Source organism: Diplotaxodon limnothrissa, linkage group LG3 (genome assembly GCF_057381915.1).
Source record: "Diplotaxodon limnothrissa isolate DT_005_m linkage group LG3, D_limnothrissa_male_GT1.1, whole genome shotgun sequence".
NCBI lineage: Eukaryota > Metazoa > Chordata > Actinopteri > Cichliformes > Cichlidae > Diplotaxodon > Diplotaxodon limnothrissa.
Window position 1 is genome coordinate 54,963,705 of NC_140598.1, and position 22,653 is coordinate 54,986,357.

The 22,653-nt window shown below is 43.0% G+C and overlaps 1 protein-coding gene across 1 annotated transcript; it reads left to right on the forward strand.

Moving 5' to 3' along the window:
• The first annotated feature begins 17,308 nt into the window (after nt 1-17,308).
• Nucleotides 17,309-19,933, forward strand: LOC146636620 (uncharacterized). The gene is made up of 10 exons (XM_085349609.1): nt 17,309-17,684; nt 17,989-18,104; nt 18,173-18,214; nt 18,306-18,377; nt 18,460-18,525; nt 18,676-18,764; nt 18,871-18,982; nt 19,063-19,171; nt 19,257-19,327; nt 19,841-19,933. The coding sequence occupies exons 1-10, from the start codon at nt 17,309-17,311 to the stop codon at nt 19,931-19,933; spliced, it is 1,146 nt and encodes a 381-aa protein (XP_085205735.1).
• The last annotated feature ends 2,720 nt before the right edge of the window (nt 19,934-22,653 follow it).

A 22,653-nucleotide genomic window follows, 5' to 3' on the forward strand; every position in this document is an offset into this window, starting at 1 on the left:
CAAAGTAATGTCGGTATTTCCAAGTATTAAATGCTGCACGATCGTATTCTATCCCTCGCTCCATGTTTTCTATTATTGACACACGAGCTACCACAGCCGTCGCACTCGCTTACGTCACTGTCATGAGACATTCTCGCAAAAAATCACGGTTTTTGTAACGCAGTAACGCAGCGTTCCTATGGGAAAGTAACGGTAATCCGTTTTTGCAATAGTAATCCCTTACTTTACTCGTTACTCGAAAAAGTAATCAGATTACAGTAACGCGTTACAAGTAACGCGTTGCCTCAGGCTTTAAAGATCTGTACGAAATCCAACAACTCAATTTGTATCATGTCATCTCAATGAGAACAATCTAATAAGAGTGGTTAGTTGCTGAACTCACGGAATTCACAACACCGCATAAGATTTCAAACTACAGGAAAATCACTGGAGTTATAAGAGGCAGACAACGACACACACACCCCATGCATGCTATTGCTATTTATTGTGGATTAACCTGTCAAGGGCAAGAACAAAAGAATTCTGCCTCAAATACAGGAAATCATGGCTTTCCTGTATTTCCTACATTGTTGGCATGCTGGTTAGTGCTGTTGCTTGACAATAAGAAGCTCCTGGGTGCAAATCCACAGTCTGGCTAGTTTGCAGTGGTTTCTCTCTGGGTATTCTGGTTTCCTGCCACAGTGAAAAGTCATGCAGTTATTAGAGCTAGGTTAATTGATGATTCTAAATTATCCATGAATGTAAGTGTAAACGGCTGTTTGTTTCTATCTGATAGACTGGTCAGCTGTCCGGGGTGTACCCTGCCTGGTAACCTGTCACTTCAGGGTTATTTCCCAGCCCTGCTGTAACCAGGATAAAGATAAGAGGATGGTAGTTGTTGTAGACCCCTTCAATTTTTATGGTAACCATGATCTAGACTTTCTTGAACCGCATGCAATATGAAGACAACATGTAGTATTTAAGTGACCAAGTAGTATTTGGATAAAAGTTACTGAATAGTGTTGAAATAAACTGACAGAATTGGGAAGGATTAAAATATTCCAGGAGCTCAACTTACTCCATCTGAACATGTTTCAATCGTGTTTTATGAACACAAAATGCACAGGTTTACTGAATATGAAAAGGCTGTGTTGATTTAACTCAGTTGTTTAAGTTTCTGCCAAAGCAAAACATTTGTGTGCAACCAGTGTCCACTATTGAATCAAGTAAATCCAACATGGTTTTTTTCAGTGCAAAAAGGAGTTACAATACCTGTATTCCTACACAATATTGTCCCGGGAGGGAGAAAGACTTTCTGGTAAAGTTTTGATTGATTTTTGGGGTTTTCTTGACACTAGGTTGATTTTATCAGTGAGGTTTGGATTGTTTTCTTTCTCTAAGAGAGAGAAAGATGGTTTTATGCTTGGACATGTTTGCAATGGGCCCCAGTATTGGTTATTATATGAGTATTTTATTGGTTACGTTTGTTTTTGCATTTGTTACAGTGCACTGAAATAAGAAAATCTGAGAGGTGTGATCCACCGGTGGTGATATTTTGGTATTTTGTGAGTTCCTGATTTAACAAATCAGCTCTTTAATCCAGGCCTGAGAGATTGAACTTTAAAGCGCTATAAAATATTCTTACTGGAAACAGTCGCAAAGTATTTTTCCCCATGATTATAATGGGCTTGGGAGAAATTCACTTATATGGGACATTGATCACATGAGAAGTCCTGAGCCTAAAAGGATTGCAGCGAGTCAATCCAGTCTAAAAAACAAGGAACTGTTTTCCTTTAAAATGATGACGTCATCTTGCTGGTGAGGAAGGCTCGAATAGGTTGCGCGTGAGACTCCATTATCAGCAATATCTGGTATGAATGTGTGTGGATTTATGCATGTGTCTGGATGGTGATGGACTGAGGACTAAAACTTTTAACTGACTTGATATTGAGACAAAAACGGTACTGACTTTAGAATTAGTAAATGTCCACAAACAATTCACCCAGCCTGTAAAAGAAGGGTGGATGTTTTGTCTTGCTTTGTTTTGTTTTTGCAAGAACAGAAGGATGACAGAGACTAAAGGGGGAGGCTGTAGCTTCACATGAGTGTGAACTGCAGACTTAACCCTTTGGTTGCTAATTTTGAGTTACTGAGGTCTGCATTAAGAAAATTGTGTTTTAGTAGCTGTGTTTCGATTAATGTATCACAGTATATTGTTGGGAATGTTAAATGCTAAAGGGAAGAAGAGGTTTGATTTCACTCATGACTGAACATTTTATTATTAACCATAGCAGGCCACTGTAAAGAGTCAATTAACTTTTATAGAGGAAAAAAAAAACTCTATTCCCTGTTATCTATGGATAACAGGGAAATGGTAGGCTTGTCACATTCAAAATGGAGATATGTAACAATAAACACTGGTCCCCGTCATTTAGGTCCTTTCATTGAAATAGTCAGCAATTTAAAAGCAGGATAGAACCGACAGGGACATGTGATAGGAGGTGGTGCTGCACAAGAACAAGAGCAAAATAAAGAAAAATTATTGTGTTTAGCTTTGATAAATTCAAATTAAAATGTACCATTACACTCAGAGGATCAATATGAAATTCAATATATGCTAATTTTGTATGAAGTACATGACTGATAACTGTTCTGTCCTGAGCTTTTGTTTTTACAGCTAACTTTCACTTATGGTCAAATTCTCAAAATTTGACCCCAAACTTGAAAATTCTTCAAACATTTAGAGACAGAGTGGATAAACATAATGTCGCAAACCACATAAGGATGGAGCATTTGAATCGATAAGATGGTGAAATAACACGCAGTAAAATGTTGATCATGTTGATTATGTTTATTCCAGGGTGCAGAGCAAGGTTATTATTATTAACGAAAAAAATGAAACAACGAAAACTAGAAGTGAAAAAACATTTTCGTTAACGGAAATAAAATAAAAACAAAAACAGGAAAACTAACTAAAACTGTAATGAGTGTTCACAAAACTAACTAAAATTAACTGAATTTATAGCAAAATATGTTTAGTTTCATTGATGTGTGTGTGTCCTACAATAGTCAAGGGTGAAAATGAAGTTTAGTTTCCAGATTTTTTCTTGCTGTCTCATTATGCCAGCAGGTGGCAGTACGTTAGTCGAGTCGTCTGTGTTGCTGCTCCGTCCACGCGCAGAATCATGTCAGGAAAAGTCGGGAGAAAGCGCCAGAGTCCAATTTGGGATTACTTTGAATATGACTCTGTTTTGGATAAAGCTAATGTCTGGTAGTGGAAAGAGACAAATTATGAGGGACATTTATAAAGGGAAAAATCCCACAAACTTTAAAGTGCACTTGAAAAGCTCACACAAGAAGGCTAACCTAGCTTACCTTGAAAAGGTAAGGGAGCACACTCAACCCTCATCCCCAGAAAACAGAAGCTAACCTCATGCAAGGCAGCGTGATGCACCCCGAGACAACAGGACGGGGACATCTACATAACTGTGTGAGTCAATTGCCTTCAAAAAGATTATCAATTCACTTGAACCAAAATTACGAACACCTGGGGCGGCAAGAGTTAATAGTCTCAATACCCAAGGATAAGCAGAAGAGCATGACTGATATGATGAAACTGGGATTTTGTTGCACTTGATTATTGCAAACACAACTAAAACTATAACTGACACTAATCGAAACTAAACTGAAACTAAGGATTTTCAGAAAATAAAAACTAGACTAAACTAGCAAACAATTGGTAAAAACTAATTACAACTGATATAAAATTGAAAATCTGAAGTCGAAGCTAAATAAAAATAAAAACTAATGAAAATTGCAAAACTATTAAAACCCTGGTGCAGAGATTGGCAAATCTGACCAGAAAATGTTATAAAATGGATTGTCGGAACAGTCAGCGTTAAAGTCACCTTTGACAGTCCAGACTAAGATGTCCGACGCCATGTTGGACATCTTCAGGGCGGAAAAGGGTTGGTGTGACCAAGGTGTGGTTTGGCTTGTTGTATGTATATTTCAAGATCATATGGCTCTGGATGGACCAGTTACCAGGGCATGGAAGGAGGACAGACTCATTAAATGGGGAGAAGGAATTTCCTGGGATTGAAGATCCTCTGGGTGAGTGGTTGACTGAAAGCATGCATAAAATAAAAGCTATTTTTCGTTATTGATTGGTAATACATTGATAATTGGCCACATTTACAACTGTATTGACTTGTTGTGGACGCAGTCTACTTCATGTTTAAGCACTCTAATTAACAGATTGAACATAGAGACATTAAAGGAAGAGTATGCAGCGCCACCCTGTCAGATGCCAGTCACGGTGGGGCTCAGTGATGAATCAGGTGAGCCGGATTCATGGCTGAAAATTCTCCTGGGCTGCTCGCATGGAAATTAACAAAATCAACATGAACATTGCGGATCCCCATCACGGCGCCAGCTGCACGCCCAAGGCTGGAGCTGAACAATCACTCCCTGATAACGACTGTGTTACGGCTATTCTTCCCATCCCATGCAAGGACACCTGGATTGGCTGGAGGACTGTTTACTTAGCCTGATAGGCCGAAGGACACTGTCTCAGCTGAACTATGGACACGCACACACATACACTTACACTGATAGGCACTCACTCATCCCCCCTCCCTTTCCAACACCTTCGATGCTTGTTTCCTGTGAGGGAACACGGCGGGTCTGTGTGCCGCGCTGGAATGGTAGCGCTGTGCAGGGCGGCTGCTGTGTTCGCTTCGGATTACTCCTCACCCCCCACCCACCCCTGTGGCTTGTCATGTCTTCACAATGTTGTGCTGTGGTCATTTATGTGCTTTTTTGTGCAGAGGAGTTTTTCTGTTTCCTGTTCTGATGCTGTCCTACCATGGAAGCACAGCATGAGTAGGGGTCTCTTTTTTTCCTCTTGTACTTTCCCCATTGTAGTGTACATTTCAATGTTTTTTTTCTCTGATTCTACCAATCTCCGACCTGTATCCCCATGTAATGTTTGTGCTATATGTGTAAGGTCGGGGGGGGGGGGGTCCCATTTCACTGCAGGGCAACCTGCATGTGACGAATAAAGCTTTGATTGAATCAAGACAAAGATTCCCCTGCTGTGGTCAGTGAGGGAAAAGCAGGGGGAAATAAAATTTAAAAGAGGCATTTATAAACGTTTATGTGTCAAGTTTATAAACAGGATAAAAGGGGTGTTTTACTGTTATTTCAGCATCAGCATTATTGTTACATCAGAATCATATAACAAGCATTGCATTGATCATTTATTGAAGCTTTTGACATTATACTAACATTTGTGTTCCAGTGATTGTTATAACCTCAGGTTAATCTTCTATTTACGGGTGTCAGGATAATCATATGATCTTTCATTGCAGGTGTAACCATGATCATTTTTATACATATTGCAGTTTGTTGCTCATTATAGAGTTGTGCTCAAGTTAATAAGGGTTAAAAGCTACAGTCAACGCGATGTTTGGCTGATCTATGGACTGGAGTGACTTCGAGCATAGAAGGCCGCACGCACTTACATGACACTGATATCATGCTTTTCTTTGTGATCTTTTATTCAGTTATATCTTTTGCTGAGTTTTAAGTAGTGGCAGTTAATTAAACGACATTCATTTAATATTTCATACTTGATTCAGAGCATTACACACAGATCAACTTAACAATCTGGAAAACCTTGTAGCTGCATTGTTGTGTCTCCATAAGGGACAGTTGGCTCCAGGAGATAGGTGGGAGTCAGTGCCTGTCCTCGAGGAGGAGAGAATCTTCCTTTGCTGTCTCAGAAGTAGTCAACAGGTCCATATTGAAGTGAAGTTCGTATTATTACAGGTTTTGTTTCTTGGCAATTCTGCGGATGCAGGCTCTGAGCGGAGCCGGGAGTTGAACAGATCTAACATGACAATTAAATTGATTTCATTCCCTAACACAGGATGACAGGACTGGAGCAACGACACTGGATAGGAGAAGGTCTCATACTTTCTAAGATATGAGGTCACTAACCTTTTCTTTTAATTTTCTAGCTCCATTGATTTGACACATGGGAATGTGTCAAAAAAGGGGGGGAAGTTGAGTTTTAACATCAAACAAGGGTTATATGAACATTTTTATGACTTCATTTGTGTTTTAATAACTTGGGTATGGTGAAGCTTAAGCTAATAGTGACCCAAGAGGTTTCCGGACTTTTTTAGAGATCCAGTGAGAAGCATAAATCATTATTTCCATGTTTAAGCATTAATCATTGAAATGAACTGAATAGCGTTTAGAAGATAAAATGCCTGTGTTCATGAGAAGCTGAGTACCACACTGGAGTGGAAACCGTGGGACAGTAGGCGGAAGCAAACACATGATTTTTGGGGGGCAAATGTTAGGATTAAAAATGGCTAATTTGTTTTTGATGTCTTTTGTTAAAATGAGTGGTTTTAATAATTTTCAGACACACCTTGCAAATGTGCTTATAATGAGTTGGCACTTGGTCTTTTGAAGGTCATAAGCTTTGTTCGGCATGATGGTCCGGACTGGGATATTGCAGGAAATGCCTTGAGTGCAGAGGGCTAAATGCAAACACGCTTACACACACATAGGAGATGATTAGAATAAGTCCCTGGGACATTCTGAATATTCTAAACCAATTCTGAATCACCACAAGGTCAGTAGATAACAACATTAGATTATTACAGCTAGGAAGAGAGGTGTTTTGGTTTTCTGTCTCTTACAGAGAAACGAACGGACACCAGACGAGGTCACAGATATACGAGGATCCTTCGCAGCAGAGACAGACGCAGTGACTGCCGAGACACCAACTGGGTTCAAGTGTCATGGCATTTGGGCTCCGATTAGTCACCTCAAAAGGATGGATCCCATAAACACAGCAATAACCATGAAGGGGTTGGCGGAAATCCAGGAACACCAGATCAACGAGGTTCGAGAGGCTCTTGGGCAAAAGGGGGACACGTTCCTGTTCCTTTTTCTGGGGGATACATAGGAAACACAGAACCCGAGGATACACAGATCGTTGTTTGAAATCGGGGCAGAATAAAATAAAGGCTAAAAGCTCCTTGGACAGAGGTTCTAGTCTGAGTACGTCTGAAGGGTATAAGGTAGCACCAAAATAAAGCTGTGGGAGAACTGGGGAGTGTCATCTGTACCTGCTATTGTTGTAATAATAGTTTTTCTTGCATCTGAACTGCGCAAACACAGAGGTCATCTCACATATGGTTCGCCCAATAGGGGGACAAAGGGCCTCAGGAGTGAGAAGAAATAAACTCAGCCACACTGGATTACAGGGTGTAGGTGAGCTCTTTATTCTAAAGAGCTCATCAGGGGGAGTGTGAGATTATAATATTATTTTATGCCGTGTTAGACCCCTAATTAAAGATTGTGAATTATTATGTAGTCTTAGTTTGCATTATTCTCCTGAATTAGAAGAAGGTGGTAACTATTGCATTTGTTAAACTGATTTGCATTACATTAGACTGCTGATTTATTGTGAATGAATGATATTGTTTTATGATGCATTATACTGCTGAGTTATAAGAAATACTGTTCGCAGAAAGTCATCGCCTTATTTGTCTGATTAGAAGAGAACAGAATATACTGGAGTTTTCTGCCCCATCTCAGCAGGAGCAGATAAACGGGGAGCCAAGGTCGTAGCTTAGGCGCCGTGTGAGAGAAAGCATGTGAATGTTTAAGCTTTTATGATAAGGTGGGGGCCACTAGAGGCTATAAGAGTTTGATCAATGCTCCACCATTTTGAGATCTGAGGCTGTCTGCGTACAGTGTCCATCTCCCACGCGTGTGATCATTAAAATCATTGTTTGACTCAACCCGGCAGGTGTTCTGGGAATTTCTCCTACCCCGTAAACCGTCCTACCCGTTGTTCCTTTTTTTTTTTTTTTTTCTTCTAAATGACATCAGAAACAGCAGTATGCGACATTACGTGATGGCAGAGCTTCAGTTCATCCTTTGTCATTTTTTTTTTTTTTTTTTTTTTTTTTTTTAATAAATAGGACAGGGGGAATGAATGAGAGAAAGAGGGGGAGAGAAAGAAAGAAAACCAAAGGGGAGAAGAGACGGTGAGAAGGGGGGGGAAGAGAGAGAAAAAAAAAAAGAACTCCTGGGTCACCTGTATGGAGAAAAAAAACAAACAAACAAAAAAAACAAACAGAGGAGACAGCAAACAACAAAGAGCAACATAATAATAGAGAAAACAAAGCACCATCACAATAAACTAGCTAGTCATAGATATCAATATTTACTAAATAATAAACGATATTGTGCAGCACGCAGGATAGACAGCGCACAGTGTGCTTTGAGGCAGCAGCCAAGAAAGCTTTAGTCCGCGTCTGTGAATACCCATGTGTGCATACCTGTGTGGATCAGCATGCTTGCATTCCAAAGGTTTCTCCATGTAATGATCTGCTAGGGAGTGTGGGGGGGCCACAGCCCCGTCCTCCAGGGTGTGAAGCGGGTATGGAGGAGATCAAAACTCCAGACATCCAGAGGCCCCCAGAACACAAGAGACCATGGAAGACCAACAGAGGGGCAGCCGCGCCACTGTTCCAGTAAGAGCTGAGGAGAGTCCCAGATGAGGGCTCGCCCAGCAGCCACGGAGCAGAAGTCAGGGGGAGTTGCAGTGACGCGCCCGTGAGCTCCGCCGGCCCCCAGCTGTGCCTGAGTGACCGAGCCCCAGGCCGAGAGGCCGGGGGCACCCCACCTCCAAAGGGGCCCGAGCGAGCCCCAGGCCCCAGGCCCCGACAAGCGGCCGCCAAGGAGTGAGCCGGTGTGTACCCGGACGCCCACCCCCAGACACAAAGAACCACCAACACACCGACACCTGAGGGAGTCCGCCACCGGCAGGGGAAGTGGTGGTGGGTGGAGATAGGCCTCCAAACCTTGGAGGGCCTGAGGTGTCCCCAGAGAGGTGGCATCTGATACCCAACCTGACATATAGACACAGACATACAGGCACACACAGACACAAACATCCATTCCCACCCTCATGCTCTCATATGCACTCACTCCACACTCAACCAACGTGGAGACAGACATAAAGAGACGCTGTACACACAATCACACTCCCCAAGCGTACTCTACAAACCGGGTCTAGGTACCCTTGCCCCTGGAGGGGGGAATTGCACCCAGACCCAGGTGGTGTTACCCTTTTCCCTGCGGTGGGGAGAGGCAGACCACCCCGACTCCGCAGCAGCAGGGAGGCCCCACACCCCAGACCGCAGTCGGACGGCCAACTCCTCCTACTAGCCCTCCCGCTCCAGCAGGCCGCAGAGAATGGGGGTGGGAGAAGACTCCAAACCTCCCTCCACCCGCTCATTGTAGTGTTGATGCATATGTGTTCTAAGGTGCAATTAAAACCCAGGAGGGCATGGAGCTACCTGCCAAGGAGCAGCAGGTAAGCGCATAGTCCCTCCTGCTAGCCCTCAATGACTAAGTGTATTTAAAATTGAGAGGTGGGCAACGACGTCAGGGGTGAGGTATACACCCTGATGGTAATTTGGACTCCGTGATTGTGCCCACCCCCAAGATCCTATATGTATGTGTAATGAGAGTGTGAATAATGTGAATGTCTAAGTTGTGGGATAAAATTGAGGCAGAGGCAGCCAGAAGGGGACGGGGGGGGGTAGCCTCCTCTGCACCCTGGTGACATACCCCCACTCCAAGGCCCTGCATGTGTGGGTGGTTGTGGAGGAGCGGGAAGAGGGAGGCAGCTGGAGATGGGGAGGGAAGGAAGGGAGGGGCAGGTAACCCCTCCCTGGGGCCAGCTCCCCCGCTGACCCCAGTAGGCACTCCCACCCTTCGCGACCCGCCAGGGAAGGGGGGCCCAGGCCCATCAGACCGGGGCCCAGTGCAGTAGCGCCCTCCGGCTCCACAGAGCCCTGGACAGTCCACCCAACCCCACCACAGAGAAAACTGCACCCACCCCACCATCCACACATCTTCCAGACTACATAAGACGGTAAACGCCCAGGCTGAGATCTTCCTCCACCTCTCCTGTATCTCCCCCTCCTGCAGAGAGTTCCTGAAGAGAAGAAAGCTCCTGCAAGATGTGACCATCCCCCCCACCAGTTGAAGAGCCCCCCAGGCGGCTCGACGCACCGGCGGCACCCTGCTCCAGGGCCGGGCCCCCATGCACCCACCCGCCCACAACCCCGGCAACACACCAACCAGGACCCAAGCCCCCGAGGCCCGGCCCGGGCCCCAGCCCAGAGACGGAGCGCCCCCAGAACCTCACGCCCATCCCGGACCCACCCAGGGGCAGCCAGGTTGCCAGGTCAGTAACCCATGTCCGTCAGCACAGACCCTCCCCTAGCCCCGCTGCACGCAGCCGCGAGGAAACAGTCACCTGAGAGCCAACAGAGCCCCTAACCGGACATGACCGCTACCCCGGGTTGAGCCCCCCAAGGAAGATGCCTCCGGGGAACCCCCCGATGCCCTAAGCCTGTCCCTACCCCCTCACCAATCACAACAGTGAAGGCGGGACCAAACTATGACCCCCCACCCCCACTAGGTGATGGAGCTGATAAAAGGGGCCCAGAGCAATTGATCTAATGTGGTGGCAGAGGCTGTGTCAAGACTAATGTAATCTAATAGATAATTTCTATATTGGTTAGAATTAAGATTATTTTTATTTTTCCAGTTCATGAGGACTGTTTTCTTGGCTATGCATAGGGCAGTGAAGATCATATGGGCTATATTCTTTTCTGAAGTGACATTATCTAAGCTGCCCAGTAGACACACTAAGGGGGAAGTTGGAATGTTACATTTCAGACACTTTGATAAGTCTTCACATATCTCGCGCCAAAACTTTTGCACTGGTGGACAGAACCAAAGAGCGTGGATGTAATTGTCTGGTGTATTGCCTTGACAGTGTGAGCAGTTGTTGGAAGATGTAAAGCCCATCTTGAACATCCGATGATCTGTATAGTGCACTCTATGAAGTATTTTGTATTGTATTAATTGCAGACTGGGATTTTTAATTAATTTAAAAGTTTTTAAGCAAATCTGAGACCAGAAGTTTTGGTCTAGGTTGACTGATAAATCTGCTTCCCACTTTGCAGTAGGAAGGGATATTGATTCATCTAATTTAGAAAGTGTTCTGTATATTTTAGATAATAATTTGGGGGATTTAAGAGTAAGAAAATGTGCCGCACTTAGTGGTGTTTGTAATTCAACTTGACTGAGGTTAAATTTCTTTTTGAACAATATGGGATCAACAAGACAAGGTTTTTAGAATATCAACAAATTAAATCCATAGTAAAAAAGAAATTTAACCTACCCGTTGTTCCTGAGCATGTGCGCGCATGCGCACAACACAAAAAGGGAAGCTAAGCGCATCCGGCTGTGATTTCACGCTACTCCATTGTCATATTTGCAGGAGAATAGGTAAGTAGTAAGTATTAGTACTTTTTATTGATGTTGATACTTGATTTTTTAAGCCTTTGTGATTGTTTGTCAATATTAAAGTGAAGTCACTATCTGCTTTCTACACAAAACTGTCGAATTTGCAGATTCAGTGAAGTCTGCTGTCAAGTTACTGGACACGTGGTATTTGCACAACACTTTTGAGTCCGCAGCTTCAGTGTTTTAAGGCTGTTTCGGTAATGTCGTTATTTAATAAGTTAAATTATTTGCATTGTCAACTGCACATATTGAAGCTCATAAGAAAATGTTTACTGACATTCGTAGATATGGAGAAGAAGTGGGAAGAGATTTACGCGTTCATTTCTGCGGGCTCCTACCCTTCAGGATATGACAAGGCTCAGAGGCAAAATCTCAGAAGATATGCCTCAAAATTCAAACAAAAGGGTCAGTAATTTATTGTTAATACTAACAACTCATATATGTGGTTAAATTAATTTCTAAATATATATTGTTTTACTGATTAAGATGGCGCCGGTGAGGTCGGCTGCCGTCACGACTGCTCCGACCACTTTTTCTTTGTCTTTGTTTTTTAAGTTAGTTTTCAGCGTTTCTAAATCGGCAAAATCATCACCATTGGGTACATTAGGTATGACAGTGACACTCTTGTTTCTATTGGTATACAATGTACTCACAATTCGAAGTTTTTAACTCCGGATCCGAGCTGGCCGAGTGAGATCTCGAGGGAGAACAAAGGGAAGCGGCGGCGGCCTAGAGGGAAGCGAGCCGGCGTCAGGAACAGGCTGAGAGCTCGTGCACACCGCACACCTCTGCCTAGCATCCTGCTCGCCAACGTCCAGTCACTGGAGAACAAGCTTGACGACCTCAGGGCCAGGATAAAGTTCCAGAGAGACATTCGGGACTGCAATCTCCTCTGCTTCACCGAGACATGGCTGAACCCAGCGGTGCCGGACCACGCCATCCAGCCGGCCGAGTTCTTCTCGGTTCACCGCATGGACAGGACACGGGACTCGGGGACGTCAAGGGGAGGCGGCGTGTGTTTAATGGTGAACAACAACTGGTGCAACAGTGCGAACGTTGTTCCTCTCACACGCTCCTGCACACCAAATCTGGAACTACTGTCCATCATGTGTCGTCCTTTTTATCTACCTCGGGAATTTACATCGGTCATTGTAAGTGCCGTTTATATTCCACCACAAGCGGACACGGTCACCGCCTTATGCGAGCTGCATGAGGCACTCACACAGCACCAGACACAACACCGGGACGCTGCGCTTATTGTGACGGGGGACTTTAATAGCGCCAACCTCAAACGCGCAGCGCCGAACTTTTATCAACACATCACCTGCCCCACCAGGGGTGAAAGGACACTGGACCACTGCTACACTACGGTCAAGGACGGCTACAAGGCACAATCCCGCCCCCCGTTTGGCAAATCTGATCACGCCGCCATCTTCATGCCAAAATACAAACAAAGGCTGAAACAGGAAGTTCCGGTTCAGAGGAAGGTCGCGCGCTGGACGGATCAATCGGTGGCCACGTTACAGGACGTACTCGATGACGCAGACTGGGGCATGTTCAGAAACAGCTCTGACGATGATGTCAACGTGTTTACGGAAGCGGTTGTGGGATTCATCGGGAAACTAGCGGATGATACCGTGGAGACAAAGACTATCACAACGTTTCCCAACCAGAAGCCGTGGGTGGATAAAACCATCCGCGACGCTCTGAGATCCCGCACTGCTGCCTACAACACGGGACTCATGACGGGGGACATGGACCCGTACAAAGCCGCGTCATATAACGTGCGGAGGGCGGTGAAAGAGGCGAAGCAGCGCTACGGGAGGAAACTAGAGTCACAACTCCAACAGAGTGACTCTAGGAGCCTGTGGCGGGGACTAAGGACAATAACGGACTATAAAGCACCAACAACCGGTATGACGAACGCGGCCGTGACTTTGGCAGACGAGCTGAACACTTTCTATGCTCGCTTCGAGGCTGCAGCTAAGGTCTCCAACAATGCTAGTGTTAGCGGCGCTAACGGCTGCAGACAGGAAGATACTGCCAGCACCGGAAACGTGCTCGTCATCTCCGAGCATGAAGTAAGGAGAGCCTTCAAGAGAGTGAACACCAGGAAAGCAGCAGGACCAGACGGCATCCCAGGTCGTATCCTAAGAGACTGCGCATACCAGCTAGCTCCTGTGTTCACTGAGATATTCAACATCTCTTTATCTCAGTCGGTGATCCCCACATGCTTCAAAGAGTCCATCATTGTTCCTGTCCCGAAGAAACCCCACCCTGCTTCTCTCAATGACTATCGCCCTGTAGCCCTCACCTCAGTAGTGATGAAGTGCTTTGAACGCCTGGTCAGAGACTTCATCATTTCTTCACTACCAGACACACTGGACCCACTACAGTTCGCTTACCGTCCAAATCGTTCCACAGACGATGCCATCTCTCATCTCCTCCACACATCACTCACTCACTTGGACACTAGAAGGGGGAATTATGTTAAAATGCTCTTCATAGACTACAGCTCTGCATTTAATACCATAATTCCCTCCACACTCACCACCAAGCTGGAGCATCTGGGACTCAGCTCATCTATGTGTCAGTGGATCTCCAACTTCCTAACTGGCAGACCACAGGCAGTAAGGATGGGTGGACATGTCTCAGCCTCCACCACTCTCAGCACTGGAGCCCCCCAGGGGTGTGTTCTGAGCCCCCTGCTGTACTCTTTGTACACATATGACTGTGTGGCCACTACCAGCTCCACCACCATCATCAAGTTTGCTGACGACACCGTCGTGGTGGGCCTGATCTCTGATAACAACGAGACGGCCTACGTGAAGGAGATTAGGAATCTGGAGAACTGGTGCCAGAGGAACAACCTCCTTCTAAACGTCAGTAAGACAAAGGAGCTGATAGTGGACTTCAGCACTAAGCAGGAGAGGAACTACCAGACCCCCGTCATCAACGAGTGCCCAGTGGAGAGAGTGGACAGCTTCAAATACCTCGGAGTTCACATCACGCAGGACCTGTCATGGTCCTGTCACATCAACACCGTGGTGAAAAAGGCCCGACAGCGTCTCTACCACCTCAGACGCTTGAGAGACTTCCAACTGCCCTCCAAGGTGCTCAGGAACTTTTACTCGTGCACCATAGAGAGCATCCTGGCGGGAAACATCTTAACCTGGTTCGGGAACAGCACCATGCAGGACAGACGAGCTCTACAGAGGGTTGTGCGGGCAGCTGAGGGCACCGTCCGCTCCGAGCTCCCTGACCTGCACTCAATCTACAGCAGGCGGTGCTGGACCAAGGCCAGGAAGATCGTGAAGGACCTCAGCCATCCCAACAACAGACTGTTCTCTCTGTTGAGGTCAGGAAAGCGATTCCGCTCCCTGAAGACCAACACAGAGAGACTGAGGAGGAGCTTCTTCCCGCAGGCGATACGGTCTCTCAATCACACCACCACACAGTACTGACCCACACATATGGTTCTTACACACACACTGGACTTTCTGGACATTGTTTTTGCACAACACTGGTCACTATATTCTTCATTTCCAGTTAATACTTGTACAGCTGCTGTTATTGTGTATATATTTATTTATATTTAGATTTCTTCATACATTCTTATATAGTTCTATATTGTGTATTGTGTATTTTGTTGTACAGTTATTTTATTTTCAACTTTAATTTATATATTTTATCTTATTCTTCCCAGTTAAATTTACCCTTCATTCTAATTTGTGTTGTACAGTTATTTCATTTTTAACCTTAATTTATATTTTATTCCTTCCTAGTTAAATTTACCCTTTTTAATTTTTCATATTTATTTCCTATCTTATTCATAGCCTTTTCCTTTTTTGTTTTCTTTAGGTCACGAGCAGTTGTCCAAGCATTTCACTACATATCGTACTGTGTATGACTGTGTACGTGACAAATAAAATTTGAATTTGAATTTGAATTTGAATTTGAAATTTGCAGGTGGAGAACTCTTTGTTGGAACCAGAAGAGTAGTAAAAACCATGGATGATGCCAGGAAGATATTTCATGAGTTTCATTCATCTCCAATTGGAGGACACACTGGCACACACAAAACGCTAAATGCAGTGTGTTCCAGATTTTACTGGTTTGGTATGACAGTTGACATTAAAACATGGGTATGTATTAACTGTTTGTACTGTTGTTAAATAGTGTTTAAAATAAGCAAATTTTTTGATATCAGTTAAAAGAGAAACTGTACACTTGCAAAATATAAATAAATATGGTCAATTAGTGATATTGTAGTGAACCTGTAGGCCTGGCAGAGATTTGAAGACGCGCACACAAACTATTGTTGCTAAATAGTTTGTTCATTAGAGAATATGTCATTAAGTGTTTTTGTTTTTTACAAATGAGAATGTTGAACATTTACGTGAACTCCATAAATATTTTTACCTTAAAGATTCTGGAATGTGACCAGTGTCAAAAAGTTGGGAAACCACTAACTGCTGTGCAACCGTTGCAGTGTATTCAGGTAAATATTATGCCCCGTTTACCCATCAAACTATGCTTGTAGCTCATATTCATAAAGGCAGGAGGGTTTGCCAACTAATTTTAACCATCAATGTTAATGTGTACATTATACAAATTGTTATTCAAATTATTAATTTGTCCTTGATAGGTGTCTGAAGTGTGGGAACTTATTGGTATAGATCTTACTGGACCTCTTCCTAAAACTTCAAGCGGCTTCCAGTATATACTTACTGCAACTGACTACTTTTCAAAATGGGTTGAAGCTTTCCCATTAAAAACGAAATCTGCATCTGAGGTAGCCCAGCACTTGTGCTCCATTATATATAGACATGGCTGCCCCAAAAGGATTTTGTCAGACCAAGGCAGAGAGTTTGTGAATGAAGTAAGTGTTAAATAATTTTCAGTTACATTTGTTAACTTTACTTCACTGGGGTCAAAGATTTTTTCTTGTGTGCTTGTATAAGAAGTATAACCTTGTCCTTATCTGTTGAAGCTCAACTCTGATCTTTGCAAGTTATTGCAAATTGAAAGAAGTGTCACAGCACCATACCATCCACAGACCAATGGTCTAGATGAAAAGACCAATGACAACATAAAAAGGTATGCCTAATTTTTATCTATCAGTTTTTAATAACATTACTTATGTTATTCAAACTTAATTGTTACTTAATAATTTATTAATTTCTTTACTTCTAATTAAACTTTCTGTCTTACTTACTGTGTTTACATATTTCTATGCCTGCATTTAGAGCCCTCCGAAAACTGGTGAATGACCAGCAGAATAACTGGGATCTGTATCTAGAGCCCACCCTGTTTTCACTTCGGTCAAAAGTACATACCACAACAAAATACACACCTTTTTTTCTGATGTATGGAAGAGAGGCAGTATTTCCATCAGAAGTGCCTGCTCAAGTGCCGGTGAGTGTTTGTCAAATTCTTTCTATGTTAGAACTAAGAATTGAAACCATTTAAGAAAAAAACCCAGTAATGTCTTTATGAATATGATATCATCTTGTTTTAATTGCTAATATCTACAAAATTTTAGATTTCCAACATCATTGGTAAATGGTAAATGGCCTGTATTTATATAGCGCTTTACTAGTCCCTAAGGACCCCAAAGCACTTTACATATCCAGTCATCCACCCATTCACACACACATTCACACACTGGTGATGGCAAGCTACATTGTAGCCACAGCCACCCTGGGACGCACTGACAGATCTGCCAGACGACAAAAGGTACAGTGACTATGTACAGTCTGAAAGTGAAGCACAACATGCAGTTAAAGAAACTGCACAAGAAAACATTGCGAAGTCACAAGACAAGCAAAAGGTTGCATACGCCAAGCGGGCCCTGAAAAAGTACAAAAATGTTGTGTACAATGTAGGGGATCAAATTCTGCTTCTAAATATGAGGAAACGTGGGCGAAAAGGAGGAAGACTTGAACCGGATTTTTCAGGTCCCTACACAATTGATGACTTCAGTGGAAAATGTGTTAGACTGAAAAACGCTGAGGGAAATACTTTAAAAAGTCTATACAGTATTGACCACATTAAACCCTATAGAAGAAGCCACCCTGTCCAAGTCTCAACTCCAACTGAATCTGTTGAGAGTAGCCCATCTTCTGAGATGTGGCCTTGCAGTCCTCAGCATCAACATGAAGCGCTGCAAAATAACAGATCCTCTGTCATTCAGTTTGCACCAAAAATAGCTCAGGTAAAATCAGTCCAAGCACCAGAAGAGCTTGTACCAGTGACCCCCCAGAAACCCAGCACGCAAGAAAAAGGTGGCATAGCTAAAAATCTCATTCTGACCGGTTGGTCAATTGTTGCCTGTTTGGCTAGTCAAATGGATAGAATGTTTTATTTTTTTCTCCCCTCTTGCTAATTTTGACCTGTTGGTCCAATTTTGGCTAATTTCTGATTTACATAAAGCTACTCCCCTCTGGCATGTTTATGTTGTTGGCCCGTTGGCCCTTGTCTGCTTGTGGCCCGTTGGCCCTTGTCTGCTTGTCGCCCGTTGGCCATTGACCGTGATTTTCAAATGGCAACTGTTATTACTAAAGAAACTTATCATATTTTGTTTTTTAGTGAAGTGGCTTTGGGCTGCAAAAGACACCGGGCGTGTGGAGGCAGTCGTTGGGCCATACAAATTGTATGACTCTTCTTTTCGCACACTGGAGGACAGTGGGTGGCTTTCTGATGAGGTAAGTGAAATAATCATTTTTGGTCCTAGTGGTGGTCTGTAAAAATAATCTTCTTTTAATCCAAACAGGTCATTGATGCATACCTGCACTGCCTCATTAGGAAACAAAAGGCAAGTAAGAACGTATGCCGGTTATTTCACAAAGGTATTTTATACAATTTTGTAATCTTTTTAAAAAAAAAATAAATCTTGCATTTTTCAGAAACCCGTGTATCAGTTGTCTTGCGTTGTTGCAACCTCTCTGTTTTCTGGGAAGTTTAAATGTGTCAGCAAGGTAATGTAGAGGTTATATTGGTTATATAGTGTATGTTATGTAAATAAATCTAAACCTTTATAAACGTAAAAATATTCCACAGATGTTGTTTCCGGCTGAGGACATTTGGTTGTGCCTACTGAACTCTGGTGCACACTGGATCCTTGTGGTACATGTTCACACCTCATGTGTTTTTTCTCTTTTTTGTTTTACTGTTCTTTTTAGCAGCATATTCTTATTTTGAAAATGCTTACAATTGATTATGTTTACTTAAGTGAGTGTAATACGCATATTCTACTAAATACAATTTTAATTTTAGGTTGTCAAAATCTCCTCACAATCTATACTGCTGTTAGACCCTCTTGGAAATGAAGGTTGTTATGAAAGGAAAGTTATGCGTAACTGGAGGTATTCATCATTCATTAATTATCTGTTTTAGGTTGTGGGGTTTTTTTTCTTTTTATTTAGAGCAAAATGCTGGCTAAATTTTAAAAACTTGTTTTGTTTTTATTAGGAATTTTCTGAAGATGAAAGGAAAGGAAGAGTCCCGAGTGGATTGGAAAATGGAGACTCTGCCACACAACAAGCACATGGACTCCAGCAGTTGTGGAGTTTTAGTGTTGAAGGTATTTAATAACCAATTGTATTTAATGTATTTAACTAGAATTAAGTTAATCAATTGCAATTACTGTAGCATATTTTACAGTTTGCTGAACACTACCTTCTGAGTGGAGAGGTTACTAGGGTGCTGACCACTCCAGAAGCCATTGGGCTGCACCGCACTGAAATTGCTTGCGGACTGCTAGAACAACAAAGTAAGTTGAGTCATGTGCTTTTGTATTGCAATAGCACTTTCAGTTTTGTTTAAAACTGTTAGGTTGAATGTCAGTGTGTTTCTAGGTAATGCTGATGACTACTGTGTGGTTTGTTCCATGCTGGAAGCCGATCCTGAGTCCAGTATGATTGAAATGGTAAAACAAATAAACCACAAATGCAATATACAGTGGCTTGCAATAGTATTCGGCCCCCTTGAACTTTTCCACATTTTGTCACATTACAGCCACAAACACAAATCAATTTTAATTGGAATTCCACGTGAAAGACCAATACAAAGTGGTGTACACGTGAGAAGTGGAACAACAATCATACATGATTCCAAACAATTTTTACAAATGAATAACTGAAAAGTGGGGTGTGTGTAATTATTCAGCCCCCTGAGTCAATATTTTGTAGAACCACCTTTATCTGCAATTACAGCTGCCAGTCTTTTAGGGTATGTCTCTACCAGCTAGAGACTGGTAGAGACATTGGTCTTTCACGTGGAATTCCAATAAAATTGATTCATGTTTGTGAATGCAATCTGACAAAATGTGGAAAAGTTCACAGGGGCCGAATACTTTTGCAAGCCACTGTAGTAATAATTTTCTCATCAAATTCATAATGTTGGTTAACACACTTACACACCCCCCCTTCTCCCTCTTCAGGTGCAGTGCGAGTTTTGTTCCAGATGGGTACATTTTGGATGTGCTCAATATGACAGCAGCCTGGTCAAGTACCTGTGCGACAAATGTGCATAATTTGTACACTGTTTCTTTTTCAGTTCTTTCTCCCTGTGTTCTGTTGGATCTATAAATGTCAAATATATGTATCTGTAAATATATTCAGTAAATATATACTGTAACTATAATGGAGTGAGTTCATTGTCATAGTTTATATAGTCAGGTGTTCCAATCACTTCAGTGGTGACAGCTGTATAACTTAAGCACCTTGGCATGCAGACTTCTTCTACAAACAAGTGCCAAACCATGCTACTGTTGTTATTATAAACTAGAAGCATAATTCTGATGGGAAGAATTACGTGCCAAAACATGCTACCTTTGTTAATAAGAGCAAGAAGCATAATTCTGACGGGAAGAATTACGTGCCAAAACATGCTACCTTTGTTAATAAGAGCAAGAAGCATAATTCTGACAGGAAGAATTGCGTGCCAAAACATGCTACCTTTGTGAATGTGACCTACAAGCACACTTTAATGGGTAAAAAGAAGTGTCAAACCGAACTGCCTTTATGAATATCAGCTACAAACATACTCTGATGGGCAAAGTTAAGTGGCAAACAGTCATATCTACTTAAATTTGTGCTGGAATTATTGTTTGGCAGCAGAAATGTGCATAAATTACATACAGTAGGACATTTTGCCAAAGTAGGGCAGTTTGTCATATGGCAGCGTAAAATTATCCTACTGGTAGGACGGTTTGCCAAAGTAGGACTGTTTGTCAGGGGACACCGTAAAATTATCCTACGGGTAGGACGTTTTGCCAAAGTAGGATGGTTTGTCAGAACACCGGCCCAGTGTTGTTCTTTTGGTTTTTCCTCTTGTATCCATCCCCAATATTTGAATCCGTAACACATGTTAACTCTGCTTGCTTGTTGAGATGCAGATTATGCTGTAGGTAAGGCACCACAACCTTGAGAAATAACATGAATCAATTATTTAAAAATGATACTGTTTTGTAGTTTCAGACAAGCTCTAGCAACACTGGATTTTGTTAACGCCCTGGAACAGCATCCTTCACTCTTCTTCTCATCCATGTGCTACACCAAGACCAGGCTGACAGCTGATGTTCTAGAAAACATCTTCCATCCACCTGGCAGCACCAGGCGTCAGTCGAGAGTACTAAGCCACTGGCAAGACTACCTGCTTTCCGTAGAAGGTATTAAATTTGGTTGAAACTGTAGTAATGTGTATATTTATGTCAGCATAGTGTAATGGGACTTTTTTTCAGTTTATTCTCATTAGAAATAACTTTTTTTTCCTCCTTTTCCATCCTCAGAAAAAAGTGGAAATCTGTCCATATGTTTGCAACTGGACTGAGGGAAATTCCTCCAGCAGCAATTCTTATGCAAGGGGCTCCAGGTCTCAGATTTGACTTTTAATCTTTAATGATGCCATCACCTAACAATTCCTAAAAATTACTTTAATTACAAATTAAAATATTTTTGTTGTATTTATTGTGTTTACAGTGGTCCCTCATTTATTGCAGGAGTTACATTCTAAAAAATAACCCGCGATAAGTGAAATCTGCAAAGTAGCTAGCTATATTTTTTACAATTATTATAGATGTTCTAAGGCTGTAAAACCCCATAGACGTGGATGGGGTAGCGCATGTGCATGCGGTTTGTCTTTTCTGGTCAGGGAGTGGAGAATCACACTGCAAAGAGAGCTATAGGATGCTTCCTCCCACTGTTCACTGAATCGCCCATCCACAAGTTTTGCAGTGCTGGCTCAATCGTCGGCTGCCACACCACTAAGATTAGTATAATACTCTAACTCAGTAACAGACAACAGTTTGATAAAATGCTATGTAAAAAAAAAAGAAACCACAAGATTAGATTCTATAAGTTTCAAAGACATTTAGTTTATATTTTTTATATAATACAGTACATGTGTACGAATGACCGGCAATAATTCAGTCACTGAAATTATCCATGAAACTACACTCAACAAAAATATAAACGCAACACCTTTGTTACTGCTCCCATTCCCCATGGGATGGACGTAGAGACCTAAAATTCATTCCAGATACACAATATAACCATCCCTCCCAAACAGTGGTCACAAATCAGTCCAAATGTGTGGTAGTGGGCACATCTGCTATATTGAGATAATCCATCCCACCTCACAGGTGTGCCACATCAGGATGCTGATCTGACATCATGAGTAGTGCACAGGTGTACCTCAGACTGCCCACAACAAAAGGCCACCCTGGAATGTGCAGTTTTGTCTCACAGCAAAATGCCACAGATGCCACAAGCAATGAGGGAGCGTGCAATTGGCATGCTGACAGCAGGAATGTCAACCAGATCTGTCGCCCGTGCATTGAATGTTCATTTCTCAACCATAAGCCGTCTCCACAGGCGTTTCAGAGAATATGGCAGCACATCCAACCCGCCTCACAACCGCAGACCTCGTGTAACCACACCAGCCCAGGACCTCCACATCCAGCAGGTTCACCTCCAAGATCGTCTGAGACCAGCCACCCAGACAGCTGCTGGAACAATTGGTTTGCACAACCAAACAATTTCTGCACAAACTGTCAGAAACCGTCTCAGGGACACTCAACTGCATGCCCGTCGTCCTCATCGGGGTCTTGACCTGACTCCAGCTCGTCGCCGTAACAGACTTGTGTGGGCAAATGCTCACATTCGATGGCGTCTGGCACGTTGGAGAGGTGTGCGCTTCACGGATGAATCATGGTTCACATTGTTCAGGGCAGATGGCAGCTGAGAATGTCCC